Source organism: Argiope bruennichi, chromosome 3 (genome assembly GCF_947563725.1).
Source record: "Argiope bruennichi chromosome 3, qqArgBrue1.1, whole genome shotgun sequence".
Classification (NCBI taxonomy): domain Eukaryota; kingdom Metazoa; phylum Arthropoda; class Arachnida; order Araneae; family Araneidae; genus Argiope; species Argiope bruennichi.
This window is the reverse complement of record NC_079153.1, coordinates 29,023,411-29,043,168: the sequence shown is the minus strand read 5'-3', so window position 1 is coordinate 29,043,168 and position 19,758 is coordinate 29,023,411. Positions and strand designations below refer to the sequence as shown.

General features: G+C 30.5%; 1 protein-coding gene across 1 annotated transcript in view; it reads left to right on the top strand.

Annotated features, from left to right (window-relative positions):
* Window positions 1-19,758, top strand: part of LOC129963955 (sushi, von Willebrand factor type A, EGF and pentraxin domain-containing protein 1-like) — a 122,610-nt gene that overhangs the window by 91,563 nt on the left and 11,289 nt on the right. Inside the window, exons 20-34 of the mRNA XM_056078581.1 lie at window positions 62-263; window positions 1,716-1,873; window positions 1,974-2,172; window positions 3,344-3,516; window positions 4,484-4,723; window positions 4,805-4,972; window positions 5,125-5,298; window positions 5,868-6,511; window positions 7,881-7,984; window positions 8,082-8,415; window positions 8,814-9,022; window positions 9,357-9,694; window positions 10,339-10,525; window positions 12,415-12,760; window positions 12,904-15,175. Coding sequence (XP_055934556.1) covers window positions 62-263; window positions 1,716-1,873; window positions 1,974-2,172; window positions 3,344-3,516; window positions 4,484-4,723; window positions 4,805-4,972; window positions 5,125-5,298; window positions 5,868-6,511; window positions 7,881-7,984; window positions 8,082-8,415; window positions 8,814-9,022; window positions 9,357-9,694; window positions 10,339-10,525; window positions 12,415-12,760; window positions 12,904-15,175 — 5,748 coding nt within the window. The remainder of the gene's footprint in view (window positions 1-61; window positions 264-1,715; window positions 1,874-1,973; window positions 2,173-3,343; window positions 3,517-4,483; window positions 4,724-4,804; window positions 4,973-5,124; window positions 5,299-5,867; window positions 6,512-7,880; window positions 7,985-8,081; window positions 8,416-8,813; window positions 9,023-9,356; window positions 9,695-10,338; window positions 10,526-12,414; window positions 12,761-12,903; window positions 15,176-19,758) is intronic.

Genomic DNA, 19,758 nt, shown 5'->3' with positions numbered 1-19,758 from the left:
TCACCAATTTATATGCACGAAAATTTGATTCATACGTATTAAATATATTCTTTAATTTTAGGTCCTCTGTGCCAGTATAATATCGATGAGTGCATAAGTAATCCTTGTCAGAACGATGGTTTTTGTGTGGACTTGATTGCAAATTACACCTGTGACTGCATGCTTGGTTTTGAGGGCAGGAATTGTGAGATCAACATCGATGACTGCGCTAGCTCTCCTTGCAAAAACAATGCTACATGCATAGATGATGTTATGTTTTTTAAGTGAGTACCAAAAATGAATTTCTTAATTTTATCTGATTGAGTCCATATATGAACATATTTATTATAATACGCAGACTTTTTAATTTATTTTTATTAATTATTTTTTTAACTATCGAACATAATTTTAGGAATCATTTTTAAAGTTGTATAGTATTACAATTTTTTAACTATACAATTAACTATTTTTATTTTTAACTATAAAATTTGAAATCAACCGGGAAATGGGTATAGTTAGTGGAAAAAATACCAAAAAAAAAACACCACTTATAAGAATTTTTTTTTTTAATTTTCAAAAAACATATTGATATATTTCTGTGTCTTCATGAATAATCACTCCTTAGTTCTACAAATCTACTGCGTACGATAATATAATATTTCAAACATAAATAATACCTCTCATTACACTACAAAACATGAAAATTCATAAAACAATTATTTTTAACATTTAAACATAAAGGAACATTGCATTTGCTACATGACTACTGTCAGTACCTTTACATAGAGGAATTTTACCCTTCAATCTGAAAAAATATGCCACTGACCAATGCAAACCTTTTTGTACATCCATAGATGTTAAAAGATGAGATGCCCCTGTAGGTTTAATGAAATTGTGTAGAACCGATTTTGCATATTAATGCAATTTTACAAAACCTACATTTTTGGCATAAATTTATCAGCATATACAAAAATATAAATTTTATTCATTACTCTAACTTTGTTTCTATCTGAAAACAATTTTTCCTGTATTCTTTTCTTACTTTTTATATAATTAACCGTAATTTTTAGTACCGTCGAAATGGAATTTTTATTCAGATAGCGCGCCAACAATGAAAATTGTCAAAGATAAAGAAATAAACTGCCAAAGATTCTAGTTGCATTGGGAACGATAAAATTTTGGTAAAATTAAAATAAAAGAAACTCTATGCAAAAGTTGCTTCATAAAGAGATATGATGTTTTAAACATACACTGCAGGTCTATATTGCTTAAACGTTAAGTTAATTCTTAATACTCCTATTGAATTTTTTTTTATTTAATTATTATTTTATTAAGCTTGTTTTAATATCCAAATCATACCATCAAGGGTACTTTCAAAATTTATTAATCCTATTCTAAAATATCTTGTTTTTACCATAAAATACATGCTTTAAGGAAAATTAAAGTGTGCATTTTACGGCGAAAACAAGACAAGGCATTCCGATTTGACATTCCATTTCCATTAAGATAGAGATAAAAAATGCTTTGGGAATTTTGTTTAGAGATGATTTCTTAGATGTTTCAATATCTGAGGCAATTAAGAAATGTTAAAAGTATGGCGATGTGACACATGTCATAATGTATCATTAGTCGTGTTAAATAATAACTGAATTAATCCTATATTAATAAAATATAAAAAATATTCATTTTAAATTCAGACATCTTGCTACAATTCATAAAAATTTAATTGTTTCTAGATGTGAATGTTTGGCTGGATATGAGGGAGAGTTGTGCGAAATCGACATAAACGAATGTCAGCCACAACCTTGCATGAACGGCGCTACTTGCGTCGATAAAATTGCCGCCTTCAAATGCTTATGTCCACCTTCTTATATTGGCGATCTTTGTGAAACGGGTATTGTTTCTCTTTCTCATTTTTCATCTAGTGTAAAATTCATATATATTAAAAACAATCATAAATATATTAGCAACTAATGTTTCAAATCTGCTTTCAGAATTATCATCAGACTTTTTGTTGCATTTTCCATCTTCTGGAATTCTGGACTTTGTCCAGCTCGACTATTTGCCACGAGAACTGTCGGAAGTAACCGTATGCTTCTGGATGTTGACAGCTGATAAGTTGCATTATGGAACACCCATTTCATATGCCACAGACGAAGCTGACAATTTGCTGACTCTTACTGACTACAGTGGGTAATGGCATTGAATCTCTTAATAATTCTTGGTAGAAAGTCGATTTCAATATAAGTGGTGGTTTTTACATATTTACTTTACCTAATGATTAAGCAATAAATTCTGTAATATGACGATGGAAAAACCAGATATTCGTTATTTGAAGTAATACAACATATTAAGGATAGGATTATAATACAGAATACACTCTAATTGGGGCATGGTAGATGATTTCATAAACATTAGCAACAAGCTATACTTCCAGTTAAAAAAAATTATTTAAATGACATAAAAGAATTATATACTATGTTGCTTGAATCAATAAATGTAATATTATGATAAAATAATTACTCTACTTCAAACAACCTGTTTAGTCTTAAATCCTATTAGGTAAACCGGTCATAGTGGGTTAGGTTATGTGTCGTGAAATAATGACTATAAATTTCCGAACAATCAGTCAGACCTATTAGTCATATTTAATAAAATATTCTTGAAAGACAAGCAGTTTAAACAAAACAAAAAAATGCACTCTTCTGTAAACAAAACTGACCGAATTATGAAACTTTGAATTTCATTATTTTAAGCCAATAAATGGCTGTCTCTAGCAAGCACCTTCCGTTCATTGGCTGATCTTCCTCGAGGCGACCATTCAAATGGTCTAAAATAGCGATGTCCTAAGCTTCATAATTCGGTTAGTGTTAGTCGTTGATGAGTGGATCTTTGTTTAAAGTGTCAAAATGTAAAGAATATTTTAGTAAATAATGACCAATGGGGGTGCGGACAGTATAAAAATTTAGACTGAGATATTAGATACTATTATTAAAGAAATATAATTTAACATATTTAATTATATACTTAGTTTTACATCATCAATTTGTGTGAATTTTGCGATGATTTCATTGAAAAAAAAACGCCCTTTATAGGAATTTGACTACAGTGACAAAATCTTAACTTCTTCAGCGAAAAATCGGATCTAAATCTTCAATTGATCAAGGATCAATCGTGCACATGACCCTAAATTTTCCTATTTAAGTAAAATATGCTAATTTCTGAAATCGAGCAGCGTCTTAGGTGCCATCTCTATCAACTGTTTGTTTCACAAAATCGATCTTATTATAATAACTCTCTAAAATAACAAATCAGAAGTATATATTCATTTCCATTTTGAAGCTTCACGTCTTTTTTATTACAGTTTCGTCTTGTATGTTAATATGGAAAAAGTTGTCACTGATGTCACTGCAAATGATGGACATTGGCATCACATTTGCATTACATGGTCTTCTAATCATGGAGCTTGGGCGCTTTATAAAGATGGAGTCGAACAAGACAGCGGCATAGGACTTGCTCCAAATACGTATATTCCGAGTATGTTATATATGAAGACGAATGTTTATTTGTATATCTTTTATGCAATTCTATAATTTTTGTCCGATATTGATGAAATATGGCAGACGTGCCTTACAAAAGAGGAAAATAAAGTCACTGTCAACTTCTCAAAATCCAAAAGTTAATTAAAAATTAAGTGTTTTTGGTGTTTCTCGGTACATCTTTTGAAAATAATCTCACTAGAAAAATTTTTACTCTACCTTAAACTAAACAAAAAAATCATTTTAACGAATTAAAAAAAAAAATCTTTAACTGATAGAATTTTATTTCTGTGCAACTTTTTTCTCTAATTTTATTATTATTTTTTTAATTTAATGATGCATAATCTGTAACAATATTTTTATTTTTGTGGTAATATACAAGCCAACTTCATTATTCCGTCAAATTATTCAGTCGCATGCTTTTTCCAGTGCTAAAATTAATATAAAATATTGCCTCCGTTGGTTATCAAAACCGTAGCAGAATTTTCCCTTTTGCTTCTGCTTTGTACTGTAATATATTTTAATGTACACGCACAATAATTTATTCTAAATTGATCTATTAAATTTATATATCTCACTCTTATCAAACAGCAAAGTAAAATTTTAAATAAATCCGTTGCATAGTAATAGTTTAAGAGCTAAGAAAAGCAATATTTTGATAAATATTCGGCAATTTCTCAATAAAAGAACAAAATGGTCGCCAAGTCGACTAATAATTTAATATTATTAACTTAGCACTAAAAATACTTGATGTATTTTAATCATTTTAAGTCTTATTTCCTTATAAAAAAAGTAATTAATGTCTTAAAAATTGCTTAAAAAACTGTAATATTTTATATTTTTTCTATTTAATTTACATTTTACATAGATGTTTTTTTATCTTAATATACCCGTCGTTGATGACACAAAGAAACGAATAAGAATTTACAGCTCTTTCTGTTATACTTACTCGATTTTCTTTTTAGTGTCTGGCACATTGATATTAGGCCAAGAACAAGACAAAAGAGGTGCAGGCTTTAGTACCCCTGAATCATTTGTTGGAACCATGACTCTTCTCAATATTTGGGACTATGTAATACCATCAGAAGACATAGCGGCCCTTATGGTCCGATGCGATAAGTACCACGGGAATGTCCGTTCTTGGGCTGATTTCTTGTCTGGAGTTCGTGGACGAGTTCAAAATATAGATTCACACTTTTGTACAGGTACGCAATCTATTTCATTGTTAAACTAGCAAATTTTTAATTATTATAACTGCTTGAAATTTTTTTTATTTCATTGTTCAGGCTGCATGACACCTAATCCACCACCAAACGGAGAAGTTTCGGTTAGTGGAGTGAAGACAGATGCCCAGTTGATCTATACTTGTAACCCAGGATATGAAATCAAGGGAGCCGCTGATAGACGGTGCTTGGCATCTGGTAATTGGTCGAATGAACAGCCAGAGTGTATTCGTAAGTATTCACAATTTTTAACAATTTGAGAAAAAGAGTTTAATTTTTCCTCATTGCATTATCTTCGTATATTTAATGTATTTTAATAAGCGAAATGCATTAATATTAAGCTTCTTACAAAAGTAGTACAAAATATATTGTGATCATTCTAGGTATCAGTTGTGGATTCCCAGGATATATTGCCAATGGTTATATCAATGGCCGCCAATACTATTTCCAGGACATTATACAGTACGTTTGCAATCCAGGTTATAGACTATTGGGAGAATCTACTAGGACATGTCAAGTTGATAATAAATGGAGTGGTAACACACCGAGATGCGAAGGTAATTTTAGAAAACTAATATTTGTCACCAATTTTCCTTCATGGAACATTCTTTTCTTATTTGTATTTACTACTAAAAAGCAGACTATATCCTTAGCATTATTATTTCTTTCAACTGACATATTTTTAAAGTATGCTTCATATCGCGTCGTGAATCACTTGAGTAAATATTGTAAATTATATGTGACATGATAATACATGGAGTGGTAACACACTAAGATATGAAGGTAATTTCAGAAAATTAAGATTTCTACCACCAATTTTTGTTCATGAAACAGTCTTTATCTTATATTCTGTTCTTTTAGTAGAAAGTACAAATATCATAAGCACTATTATTTCTTTCAACTGAGATATTTTTACATGTGTTCTGTAACATATTAATTTCATTATAATGTTTGATAATTTTGTGAATTTACAAATAAATAAATAAAAAGTAATGAGTAAAAAAAGATAAAATATATTGCTATTTAGCTTCCCTGAAATCCTTAACTATCGATATTTTTTATCTTAGTTATTGACATGCAAAAAAAAAAGTCATTTTGAAATTTGAATGCATTATTTTTATTACAGAAATCCTTTGCGAAGCTCCTAAGAACATTGAAAATGGTGAAGTTATTGCTTTACAAAGCAAGTATCGTCTTGGTCATCGTATTCAGTTCTCATGTGATGATGGATACCGACTTGATGGTTCCAGTACGCTCACGTGCTCAAGCAGGGGCCAGTGGAATGACTCAATTCCTATGTGCCAACCTCGTTCGTGCGAATCTCCTCCGAGGGTGCCTCACGGACATGTAATCGGACCTCAGGCTAATCTGGATGTTGGCAGTGTGGTTCGTTATCAGTGCGATGCAGGCTTTGAAATGGAGGAAACAGGTGAAATGTACTGTGAACTCAAGAACCGTTGGGCTGGGGATTTGCCTCGCTGTGAAAGAATTACTTGCCCCCCACCTGCTGGCATTCAGTATGGTTCCATTGAAGGGAAAGATTACAGATACGGAGCAATGGTCACTTATAAATGTGACCAAGGCTATGAATTACATGGGACCAGCTACTCAGTCTGCCAAGCCAATAAGACCTGGTCATATGAACCACCTGAATGTAGACCAATTAGCTGTGGCCGACTGGAATTCCCTGAACAAGGAGGCATCGAAATGACGGATGTTACTTTTGGAAGTGTTGTGAAGTACTACTGCCATGTTGGTTATGAGCTCCAGGTAGATTACTACATGGTTATTATTTTTTAAAAAAACATTAAAGTATCGGTTATTTCAAAATCTATTCAAAGAAAAAAACTTGTAACATTTAATCGGGGTTTTTATGATTACTGTTAGGGAATATAAATATCTTTGCCTTAGTTTATTGCTATCAAAGGGGAATTTGATAGCAATACAGTTAGATTTGTTGGATCATGATAGCGAAATCAATGAAATGAACACACTGGTTGAACCTAAAAAAAATCAAAATTAAAGTTATTCTCATATACATATGAATGTTACAAGCTATATTTTTGTATTTTTTAAATATAATTTCCACTTTACGATTATCGTAGTTAGCTTACTACAAAGATATGAACTATAGAATATAATATTGTTTAAGCTCTATTAATATAAATTTTATTTTTGAATATTTTTTTTAAAAAAATTTCTTAAATCAATCTGTAATTACAAAAGTTTGCTATGTACTTGTCATATTGTATGGCGATATAACTCTTTCTGTAATGAAAAGTAACCTGAATAATGTGAGATTTTACTGTTGAATATGAAAATCAGTTAAGCTTTGTATTAAAATATAGTTTATTCACCAACCATCATTCACATAATTCTTTCATGAATATCATTTATTAACCAAAATGCTTGTAAATAGAAGTGTTTTCCGCATAGGATTTAATATAAAATTATGAATCAGTTACTGGATTTTAGAAATAGCTTACGTTAATCAGCCCAACGTATATGTACGAAGGTTTAAATACAGGGAATAAAGCTTATAAGAGTTTATGATATCTAAGAAATCTTGTGGAAATGAAATGTTACTGCTTTTTTAATAATACAAAGTTATTGTAATAATTTTTTTCAATATTATGTGTTTATTTTAAAGGATATCTTTATAAATTATTTATATAATAAATTTTAAAACAAACTTGTATGAATTATCACTGACCGACTCTGCAGAATAATAAATATTTTTGTTAAAATGTTGTCTTTTTCCCCCTGACATATTATTGTAAAATAATACAATAAATTAAAATCTATTATTTCAATATATATATATATATATATATATATATATATATATATATATATATATATATATATATATATATATAGTATAAACTAAAGTAAGAAATATTTTGAAAACGAAACGAAATAGTTTCGGAATCGCAATTAAAATTATTTCTTATTCAAACTAAAACCAAAAAAGGAACAGGAAAAACTTTATATAATATATATATATATATATATATATATATATATATATATATCAATTTTAAAAATTTATATTTAGAGTTATCCTTAATAATTCCATAATCTGTTAATATTGTTAGCATTTGATCTGCTACTAAAAAGTTATCATCTACTTTTTCAGGGAATAAGATCTCGTAAATGTAGAAGTAATGGTGAATGGAGTGGTGAAGCACCCACCTGTGTTCCTGTAAGCTGTAGTCAACCAGAATCAATATCAAATGGAAGGTAAAATATCTTTATTTTATTTATTTATTTGGGGGGGGATTAATGATGCGCGGGTTTTTTTTTAATTCTTAATTTACTCTACTGACTTTTAATTTAGGTACATCGGCAGTGACTGGACAGTGGGAAACACTGTAAGTTATAGCTGCAATCCTGGATACGTGCTCATTGGGGAAGCTGATCGAGTTTGTCTTGAAACTGGCCAGTGGTTGCACGAGGTTCCCAGCTGTGAACCTGTGGAATGTCCTTCGCCAGAAGATATTGACCACGGTTACTGGAAGAGTGATGGTCAAAGATTTGGACAGAGAGTAACATATTATTGCTATGAAGGATATCAGCCTGTAGGTAATACGGTTAGAGTTTGCATGGAAGATCAGAAATGGGAGCCGGGGCCGCCTGAATGCAGACCTGTTAATTGTGGCCCTCTTTCTCAGGTATATAAAGCAGATTTTGTTCTTTATTTGGAAGGAGGGGATAAAAATTCGATAAAATTTCAAATGATACTTGTATATTAACCGCGTACTATCGGCGAGCTTTTGGCTTAACCGCATTCCATTCGCGAACTTTTGGTTTAATAGCATGCCATTGGCGAACTTTGGCGAACTTTTGACTTAAACGCAGAGCCTTGCCGATTTTAAACTTACAATCTCTTGTACAGACGAATATAGTCAATAGATTAACACACCTTTGGCGATTAATCTTTGCCATGCGACTAATACACAAGAAGCTTTGAAACATTGTTTCGAGGCGACTGTGCATACAAGAGCTTTGAATAATGAATCTTCGTTGTTCACAATATTCATTCATCTTTCCATTGTTTTTATTTGTTTAGGGAGAAAATATCATTTTGGAAACAACAAGTTTGGTATTTGGTGGTAGAGCAATCTATTCTTGCCGTGAAGGCTTTCGTTTGGAGGGTCCAAATACAAGGGAATGTTTATCAAATGGAAAATGGAGTGGCCACGATGCAACCTGTGATATTATACGCTGTCCAGATCCTCTTAAAGTATCACATGCTTACCTTATTTATTCAGATAACAGGTATACATCTTTCATTTGCAGAAATCCAATGTATTTAAATGTAATTAAATGTATTTAATGTTGTAAATGTAATGTAATGTAAAATGTAAACGTAATTCTGAATGTAAAGTGAAATAGATTCAAATATAAATGTTCCGAATACAGTCGTCTGAAAAGTGAGTCTAAAAAGATACGTTAAAATATATGAATGTATGTTTATATTTGTATTATTAAAGAAACTAATACACATGATAATAATTGTTTAATTTTTTTTCTTTCTGAAATCTGAAAAATTTTCTTTAAAAATGATGAAAAACTATAAACCAGTTTGTACAAATAGTAATTTATCTTTCAGATATGGATCAGGAGTTGAATACTATTGTGATGAAGGCTACAAACTCATTGGATCAGTTCAAAGGCTATGCACAGCAGATGGGCAGTGGGAAGGGCCTGAGCCACAGTGTGTTCAAATTCGATGTGCTCAGCCTGCATCCTTGCTCAATGGCGAAATCAGAACTCATGATACAACTTACCGTAGCGTAGTTCAGTACACTTGCCACAGGGGCTATGAATTAAAAGGTCCATCTGAAAGAGTATGCCTATCTGATGAAACTTGGAGCGGAGCAGATCCATCATGTGTTGCTATTAGGTGCCCAATGAACAAACTTAGCCTTGCTAATGGTCGCATCTTAGGTAAGTAAAAGTAGTCGATTTATTATGAAGGATATAGATACTCTACTAATAGAACTCTGCTCTACTATAGATACTCTACAAGATCATATTTTATTCCATTATTGTTCTCTCTTCTCGAGATTTTAATCTGAATGGAAAACAAGATTTGATAACACCACGTACGATCTAAAAGGACCACAACTGTTATCCTTCAATGAACTGAAAAGAGGATATTCCGTTTCTTATTTCTCAGCTTAAAACCTCATTAGATTTCACGGCGGCAATCTAAAAGTTATTCCTTTTAAAGCTAAATTATTATTTAAAAAATGTATTCTTTGTTATTGAGATGATCACTTAAAACCGTTTTAAAAACTAAATGTGAATAAAAAAATGAATTGAAGGGTTTGTACATAAGGTTGATAGAAAAGTTAGAGGATTAAGACTGGTACTTTTTAACAGAAAAAAATAATTGGTGTATAAAATCACTGACACTTATTGATAGCTTTTGGATATGATGATATTATACAAATATTACTTAACCATTGAACTAGCATTATATATAATATTTTATTTCTGTTTCTGTAAAATAATTTATTTACAAGCAATTACCTTTCTATAACTTTTATATGCAATAGTAAAATAAATATTTATTGAATGTTTTATAGGTGACAATAATATGGTTGACGCAACAATACAGTACGAATGCGAAGTGGGTTTTAATTTGATTGGAACAGCTACTAGGACGTGCTTGGAGAATAAAACTTGGTCCGGAGAGGCGCCCCACTGCGAAAAAATTATGTGCCCTATACCAGTGGCCCCATCAAACGGAGAAATAGCCTGGAGAGGACACAGGTAGGAGACATAAGAAATAGATATATTTTCATAAAATGTTGCAATTTAAAAGAACATAAAATTATATATTTTTCTAAGATATTTTTGAATTATATAATGATAATGCTAGATCTCTAAATTTTGTCGTTTGGTATTACAAGTTTATAAAGAAAAAAGTTATTTCAAACTGATTATAATATAGAAGAATTTACGCCAGATGACATTTTTTTAATCACCGAATCGGCATAAATATAATACGTCTTAATATACCAATGCAATACGGCATAATGAAATATTGTATTAAGGCATCAATTTATTTTATATCTAAATTTTAATTACAATTGAAAAATTTAAATAGACAAGTCTAAAAATAAATTTTGACCTTTTCTCCTTAGTATGAATGATATATTTTTTCAGCTAAATACAATATAATAATAAAATACCTTCTTCTAATCTATTCATTCTTGTCTGATTTTTTTTTTATTCTTTATCTTGAAAAATAACTCATAACTCCAAAATTTACAAATAAAGAAAAAAATTTTATCGTATCAAAAATTAAAATTTTTTTTTTAATTCAATAACGTTTTGTAATAAATGCCCTCATAAACCGGGTTTTTCTTTGATGATATAGCATTAATTTATCATCTACTTGTTCTTTTTTAAAAAGCATTTTATTTTTAATAATAAAAAAGACTTTTAAAGTCAATGATCTGCGTTACTGCCCCCCCCCTCTCTCCATACATGGTATATTTTTGCTCATTTTTCATTCTCTCTGGTTTACTCCCTGGAAAACTAACTACATATAACTTTTTTACACAAATTAGTCAATTTTACAATTTAATAAATGATACATGCTTGAAAAAATAACATCTTTATAAATTACAACAAAAAGCTTAATGAAAACTAATATTTATGAATATAATATAAGCAACAAATTAAATGTGTTTTGATAAATAAATTACAAATACATGTCCAAAAAGATTTTTTTATTTATCAAAATTTTTAATCAATCACATCAATCAATTTTTTTCTCCAGTTCGTTTTTCCTTTACACAGTATCTAACTCTTTAATTTTATCAATAATCATTTTTTGGGCTTCTTTTCTCTGCCTAAATCCTTGATAGGGAAATCTCACCGTCCCTTCGGTACGATTGCATGCGAAGACTGATATATTTAGATGCATATTATCTATATGATACTTTTCTTGTTAAATATTTTATACCACTTTTATAATTAGCTTTTACATGTTCAGAAACAACTAATGAAATTATTATATAAAATTATAGAATGAATGTTTTTTAAAGTTTCGTGATAAAATTTAAAAAATATTTTCTCAATTTTAATTAAGTTTCCCCAAATTTTCAAACAAATATAATGTTAGAACGTCTGAGTCACTACAAGGCAAACTTCGCTTGTGCAAGCAAAAAAACGTGTATACTGGACCTCAAATGTTTTTAATTACTGCAGTATCTAGACATAGTAAAAAAATGTATACTGTTAACAAATTAAAGTTTCAAGAGTGTTAAGAACAGAATTGTGAGCCACTTGTTAGAAAGTTAATTTTTAGTGGTCTTATAGAAATTTAGTCCTGAGCAAATGCATTAAAATTATAATTATAGTTTGTTTTTAATTAAAGAAAATGTTGAATGGTCAATACAATAATGACATAAATAGACATTTACTCGTAATGAAATATCTAATTCAACTGAGTAATTAAAACAAAGGCATTCATCCTCGATTGCTGATTTCTATCCAGTAAATATGTTTCGAAATAATTAATAACAATCAAATTGTAAACTAGTGTACAAATGACTGTAATAAATTTTAAAATGACCTAATTCACTGTGGCGGAAATCATGTGAAGATAATTGCATAATATAATATGCAGTTACTATTAAAAGATATCTTAGTTTTGCAGATACCCTCACTGTTACCTGCTTTGAAGGCTATGATTTAGTTGGAGACCAAAAACGATCATGTCTACCTGATGGCAGGTGGAGTGGAGTTGATTCCCAGTGCAAACCTGTTGAATGCAAACTTCCACCAAATTTGAAGCATGGTCGTATTAATGTGAAATCCTCACATTTTGGTGGGAAAATAGAATATTCTTGTGACACAGGCTACAGACTCAGGGGAGCACGTAAGAGAGTATGCAGGTCTGACCGTACGTGGAGTGATCGAGATCCTGTATGTCAACGCATCTATTGCCCAGATCCACCTAGTATCCAAAATGGACATTCTTTGACTCCTAAAGAGGTATGGGTTATTGAATTCTAAAATGTTTATTTAAATAGCATAATGAAGTTTCCTAATGGCTAGTTTATTATTTAAGTAAAATGATTGTTATGTCATGATCTTTTTTTCCTTGGTATTATAATGAACTTTGTTTTCATTTTTAGAATTTAACAGTTGGTACTGAAGTAGAATATGCTTGCAAAAAAGGCTTCAATCTTGAATATCAACATCCTCGAATCGTTTGTAATGGGCAAGGTAAATGGACCGGCTTGCAACCCATTTGTCGAATAATCCAGTGTCCCAAACCTCCCGTTCTAAAATTTGGTTATATAGATGGCAAAAATTTCTCCTTCAGTAGTTCCATTCATTTTGTTTGTAATGTTGGCTGGAAGTTAATAGGCGAGAAAACACTAACCTGTGAATCGAGTGGTAAATGGTCAGCTCCATTTCCAACATGTGAAGGTATTCAGTGTCCAGAGCCCAAACATGTAGAAAATGGTTTTATTTCAGCATCTGACTTCCGTAATGGAGCAAGAATAACATACAAATGCGCTAAGGGCCATACACTTATTGGAACAGCCGAGCATACTTGTCAAAATGACAATAGCTGGAGTGGAAAGCCACCTATTTGCAAACCTGTAGTTTGTGAAGCACCAAGAAACATATCTAACGGTAAATATGAAGGCGATTTGTTTGAATATGGAAAGAGTGTAACATATAAATGTGACAGAGGTTATGAGTTGCATGGAGCATCTGTTTTAACTTGCCAAGAAGACAGAAAATGGAGTTCTGATCCCCCCGTTTGCGAACAAATATCTTGTCCTTTACCAGATCCTCTGCCGAATGGAGAAGTTTTGGTTCACAGTTTCTCTCAGGGAGCTACTGGAAGAGAAGTTCAAGTATGGCCTGATGCTGGACCAAGAGGAGATATAACAATTGATGGGAAAGCAATGTTGGATGCGGCTAGATCAAATATTTTCCACCTTGGAGATGAAATTATGTATCGCTGCTCAAAGGGCCATAAACTCATAGGTGAAAACACAAGAGTATGTCAAGAAAATGGAACTTGGTCAAATGAAACTCCGCAGTGCAAACCAGTAAAATGTAATGCACCGGAAAATATAATGATGGGAGAAATGGCAATCAGTTCGTATGTATTCATGGCAGAAATAAATTACAAATGTGATGTTGGTTATAAATTGCAAGGACCATCTACGAGAAAATGTCAAGCAAATGCTACTTGGTCATTCGGCCCACCCAGCTGCCAGCCAATTGTCTGCCCTCTTGTACAAAATATTCCTCATGGATATGTTAAATGGAACTCGTCACGATACGGAGCAGCAACAACCTATGAATGTTCACCTGGTTATAAATTAATTGGCGAATCTGTTAGATTATGTGGATTATCTGGTAGCTGGAGTGGTGAAGAACCCAACTGTATTATTAGAGAATGTAATCGATTACCACCATTGGAAAATGGATGGGTAGAGGTAGAAGGTCTTATAGTTGGCAGTACTGCAACATATCATTGCAATGATGGCTATGAACTTGAAGGAACAATGACAAGATCATGTCTAGTGAACGAAAGCTGGAGTCTTCTAGCTCCAACTTGCAAAATTGTATCTTGTGCACCGCCATCAAACATAGATCATGGTCGCGTGGAAGGAAATAAGTATACATATGGTTCAACAGTTCACTACTCTTGTGATCCTGGATACGAACTTGAAGGAAGTTCCGTTCTTACATGCTCGGCAAAAAAAGTATGGAATGATGCTACACCAAAATGTGTGCCATTACCTTGCTCAAGACCCATACCACCAGCACATGGTACTGTTCTCTTTAGAGCACTAGTAGTTGATAGCACAGTTCATTTTAGCTGTAGCGAAGGTTACGAAATGCTCGGTTCCCCTAACAGCACTTGTTTAACGAATCAAACTTGGAACACGGATCCTCCAATATGCAAATTAATAACTTGCCCTGTTATCAAAAGCTTAAAACATGGTCGCGTCATTGGCACAAACTATACATATGGCTCTAAACTGGAATTCAAGTGCAATTCAAAGTACAAAATAGAGGGTCCTGAAAGCATTGCTTGCACTTCAACTAGGAAATGGTCTAAAAACGTACCAAAATGCAAGCGATATCTCTGTGATGTTCCTGACGCCATTTCAAATTCACAAATTCCGATTGGACCCTATGTAGTCGGCCAAACTATTGATTATACATGTGATAAAGGTTACATTGTAGAAGGCAACAATACAATTCTGTGTGACACTAATGGCCAGTGGTCTGGAAACAAGATATCATGCAAACCAGTTGATTGTGGACCACCTCCTCATGTAGAAAATTCTCAGTTTGTCACAGAAGGAGGTTGGACTTTTGGAGGAAAAGTAACATATATGTGTGACCATGGTCATCAACTAAAAGGAGCAGTAAGTAAGTACTTATTTTTTTATAAAAAAATCTATTTTTATTTTGCATATTTTATGGACGTATAAAAAAATAAATCTCATATTAAACGCATTTCATTTAAATAAATAAAACATTCAAGCTTAAAATCATTTTTTTTTCTTTGTCGTTTTCGATTTTTATGTATCATTTATTGAAGGCGATAATTGTAAGTAAAGTAACATTTTATGAATGTGAAATTATAAAAATGAACAAAAAATGAATTTCTTTAATTATTCCAAACTTAATAAAATACATTAAAATAAATATAAAATTGTTAATTTTTCGTTCGATAGTATTGCAGCCTTCTCGTATGAAACAAGAATTACATTCTGAAGATAAATTTTGTGGTAATTTTTAATATTTAGTTTTGAAAAACTTTCCTTTATACTTTTCTAAAAAATAGTTTAATTCGTAGTAGTTACCAAGGAACAGAAATAATTCTGATGAGAGTTTTTTTCTTAAAGACTGAAGTCTTAAAGAAAAAAAAAAGTCTTTCTTAAAGTCTTTCATGTTTTATTCACATTCAGATGCTTTGGAATTTAATAAAATGCTACCTCTAATAAATTGTATCCAATGATAATATTTATGCAATTGAAAAATATGGCAGTTGGTCATGTTAGAAAAGATCTGATTATGAAACAATCTTTCATTAATTTTCATTTGTCAACTTTTCCATAATGACAATTTTCTTTAGTTATTTTTTAACAACTTCTCATACTTTAAACTGATTTCTTGAATGAGCTGATATATATTTAAAATGAGTCCGTTAGTCTATTCCATATCCATTATTTTTTCAATCAAGTCTAAATCAAATCTCCTCAAAATGTTCCTAAATACTATCATTTCTATTTAAAGAAATTATATATTTTATGTCTTTTATAATAGCTCTTACTACCTGCTTAGATTGAATTTATCGAGTATGTCTCTTCAAATGATTAAAATCTTTGACTAAGGGATGTAATGAAAATGGCTCGCTTATATTTGATTGAGCATAAAAATAACGGTTGTATGAATTTTAAATCGTGATACATGAAGAACTTGATAGGATTGCATTCTAGCCGAAGGTAGATAAGTTTCTATTTTTTCAGTCATACATAGAAATTTCTGAATAGAAAATATTTTTTAAGTGTTCAAAGCGATTAAAATAAATTCAGAAAACAAAGTATGTGTTCACTTATATTATTAAATAGTCTGCATTTATTTTGTTCTTCGCCATTTAGTTGACTTTAATGTTTTCTGTTTCTTTTCAATATATATATATAATATAATTTTGCCATGTAACTGACTGCTCCAGAAACTAATTTTTGAAACTGACTTTGAAATTAAAATTAAAATATAGAAAAGAATTTGTTTGTAAAACACATTAATTGTTAAGACAATATATATATTGAGAGAGGAAGAGAGGGAAGAATAAAATTAATTTTCTTAGTCTGTTATGAAAGACATATTTAAAAAAAATGGCGGGGGCGGTTCTAGTTTCAAGAAATTAGAATAAATTAGCACGAGTGGTCTCTCCCAAACTTTCATTCATGCTCTAAATAAAGGTCTAATCTCCTACCGAATAAAATTATAGGCCTTGGTTGAGGCTGCGAATACCTTACCAGGGACTGGTAGATGATAGTTACGAAATATAGATCTTTTGCGTAAATCTGCCAATTTTATTCATTCTATTACGAGAATATATTTTGGACAATTTTTTGCCTGCGTATTGACACCACGATTTGACACTAATTGCTATAGACGTTAAATAACATACCGAATTTCATTGATTTAAGTCATTACATTTACCGTTTAACGGATTTAGTTCAAGTTTGATTAGTATCTATATTTTAGATGCTTAACCTACGAATCAAATTTTATTGACCACGTTCTTTGTGTTTTGTAGTTATCGAGTTCCTAGAAATCTTTGTTGAAAAATTATTACATAGATTATGAAAATTATTCTGTTGTGCATATAAGACTTACATGCTGAACGACTCTGTTTTGAGTACTCATATAAAAAAATTTGCTTGGTTTTAAGAAAAATATATTTTTTAAAATATTAATTGCAGTTACATCGTTTCCACTTTAATTTAAAGTTGACATTTTATAACAGCTGACAGGAAATTAAAGAAATACATTAATTAGGTTTAATATGCTGTTAAAAAAATGCTTAGCAAAAATTAAAATTTTTCAAGAAAGCAGTTCAACATTGACAAAAGCATACGAGTGAGATTTGGCTAAACAGTGAAACAGATTTAACTGATAAAAAAAAATGATGTGAATTATGTCTAAAGTTGAATTTAAATTGGTTTAAATATCAAAGAAAATTATTTGCTATAAAGTTCATACTTGAATTTTATAATGGTAAAAAATAAGTAAAAGAATTATTTAATATTTTTAGAAGTTATGATGGGAAAACGAAAAAATCTTTCTTCGAAATCTCTTTCATCTTTTTTAGAAAAGAGTCGAAACCCCTTTTAATAGCATAATTAATCCTTTCGGGTTCTAAAAAATATGGTTTTGTTCGAATCCATTGCGGGCTGTGGAAATACATAAAGTTAAAACACACATACAGACATTCAATATATATATATATAACCAATCTTAAGTAAGAAAAAATTTGAAAACGAAACGAAAATGAAAACGAAACAAAAACAGTTTCGAAATCGCAACTAAAATTTATAACCTATTTAAACTAAAACCAAAAAAAGAACTTCATAGTATTTAGAGAGCGCAATTGCAGCTACTTCTAAAACACAGATGAATTGATACAAAAGTATTAGAATCAAGTTAAAAGGAAAAACTAAATTAAAAAAATTAAACCAAAAGAATTATAAAAAAATCAATAAAAAAAGAATCCGGCCTGAAGACTTTTTCAAGGGTCACCCTCAGGCAAGGATTCAAAGAAAGGGATTTTTTCTGTGAGGAAAAACAGACATTGTCTAAAAATGATTCCTCGTGACCCGAAAATCCCCTGAAATTATGCTCAAGAGATATACCATTTTAACAGAAAGGAAATATAAAACAACAAATAAGAAGAAATTAACCACAACAAAGTAAAAATACAATAACAAAAATAACAATAAAAACAAACAATAGCACTAAAATTAAAAATTAAAAAAACGAAAAGGCCAGTACATACCATTAACAGTCAAGAAAACTTTAAACTATTGATTGTGATTCCCTGTTTTTAAAAAACTAGCGGTAAATTATGTAAACAGATGTAGGCTCCCAGCGCCATCTATTGAGTAATCCAATATGCAAGGAAAGTTCTATTTTTATTTAAGCCAAAGGATTAATCCCAAACCATACCTTGTTTAATTAAAAAAATGACATTACAGTAATTTCTAGGAAATTCATTTTTAATTAAATTTTTAAGGAGGTTGTTTGATGCTTCAATATAAGAATTTTTATTATTGCAAACCCTTTTGATCCTGTTCTAATACTTTTGTATATATATATATAAATCGAGAGAGAGAGTGGGAGATTAATTTTATAAATTAGTTAACTTTGAGTTTTCAATTTTTATGTATTAAGGTATCCGAACAAGTTGAAAAAGTCGATTTTAAGCTAAAAATGATATTTTTTTTAAATATTTTATTGGATAGAACAGTTTTTGAACTATCCAAAACAGGTTTACTTTTGTCTCTATGTTAATTAGAAGTCAAAGTATTAATATTTTCATAATGATCGGTAAACTGGAAGTGGTCATTTAAAAAACCGGAAGCACCGACTTAAAGGGCCAAAAAAATCTTAAAAATTTGTATAAACACAAATTTAATTTTAAATACGGAAAATTTTTTGCACGAAAAAACACAAAATGCCAATGAGAATTTCAACGGTGTTTTGTGGAAATTTGTACCTGAAGATGTCTTTATTGAGCTCCAAACTCTCAAAATAGGGGCATTTATGTAATACATTTTAACGAAGGTTTTATGGGATTATTGAATATTCTTAAGGGTATTAGAGTATATTCTAGTGGAACATCAGTTGGAGCATTTGCCGAGCTCGACAAAGACAGAATAAATGAATCTAGGCGGCATTCACTGCCAAATGCAAAAAATTGCCATAAAAAATTATTATAAAAGGAAAATTATTAAAAACTGTGGAGGAAGAAGGTATAACCTATAAGATATGGTGAATTTTAAGTATGTACACACATAATTTATTATTAAAACATGTTATTGTATAATTTAAATGCATTTTTCTTAAAATTGATTCTTACTTATTTTTTGCTCACCTCAAATCAAATAACTCAAAATATAATTATCATATTACTATGAAATTTGTTGGACTTTGTCTTTATACTATTTTCTAGGGAATGAACTAAAAGAATTTAGATCGAGTGAACGTTTTTTTTAATTTACAGCCTATCGTTTGAATAATGTCATAAATTTAATAAAAATTTCATGATAAATCTTTGACTGGTTCTAAACTTTTTATTTATTATTATAACCATACGATTGTAGTTCATTCCCTGGAGAAAACTATTTAATTTATTTTGGTATAAGTTTTCTGCGGATGAGAGTAATAGTTTTTTGAGCAGCCAATTTGAAGTTTTTAAAGAATTTGCTTAAATTTATGTT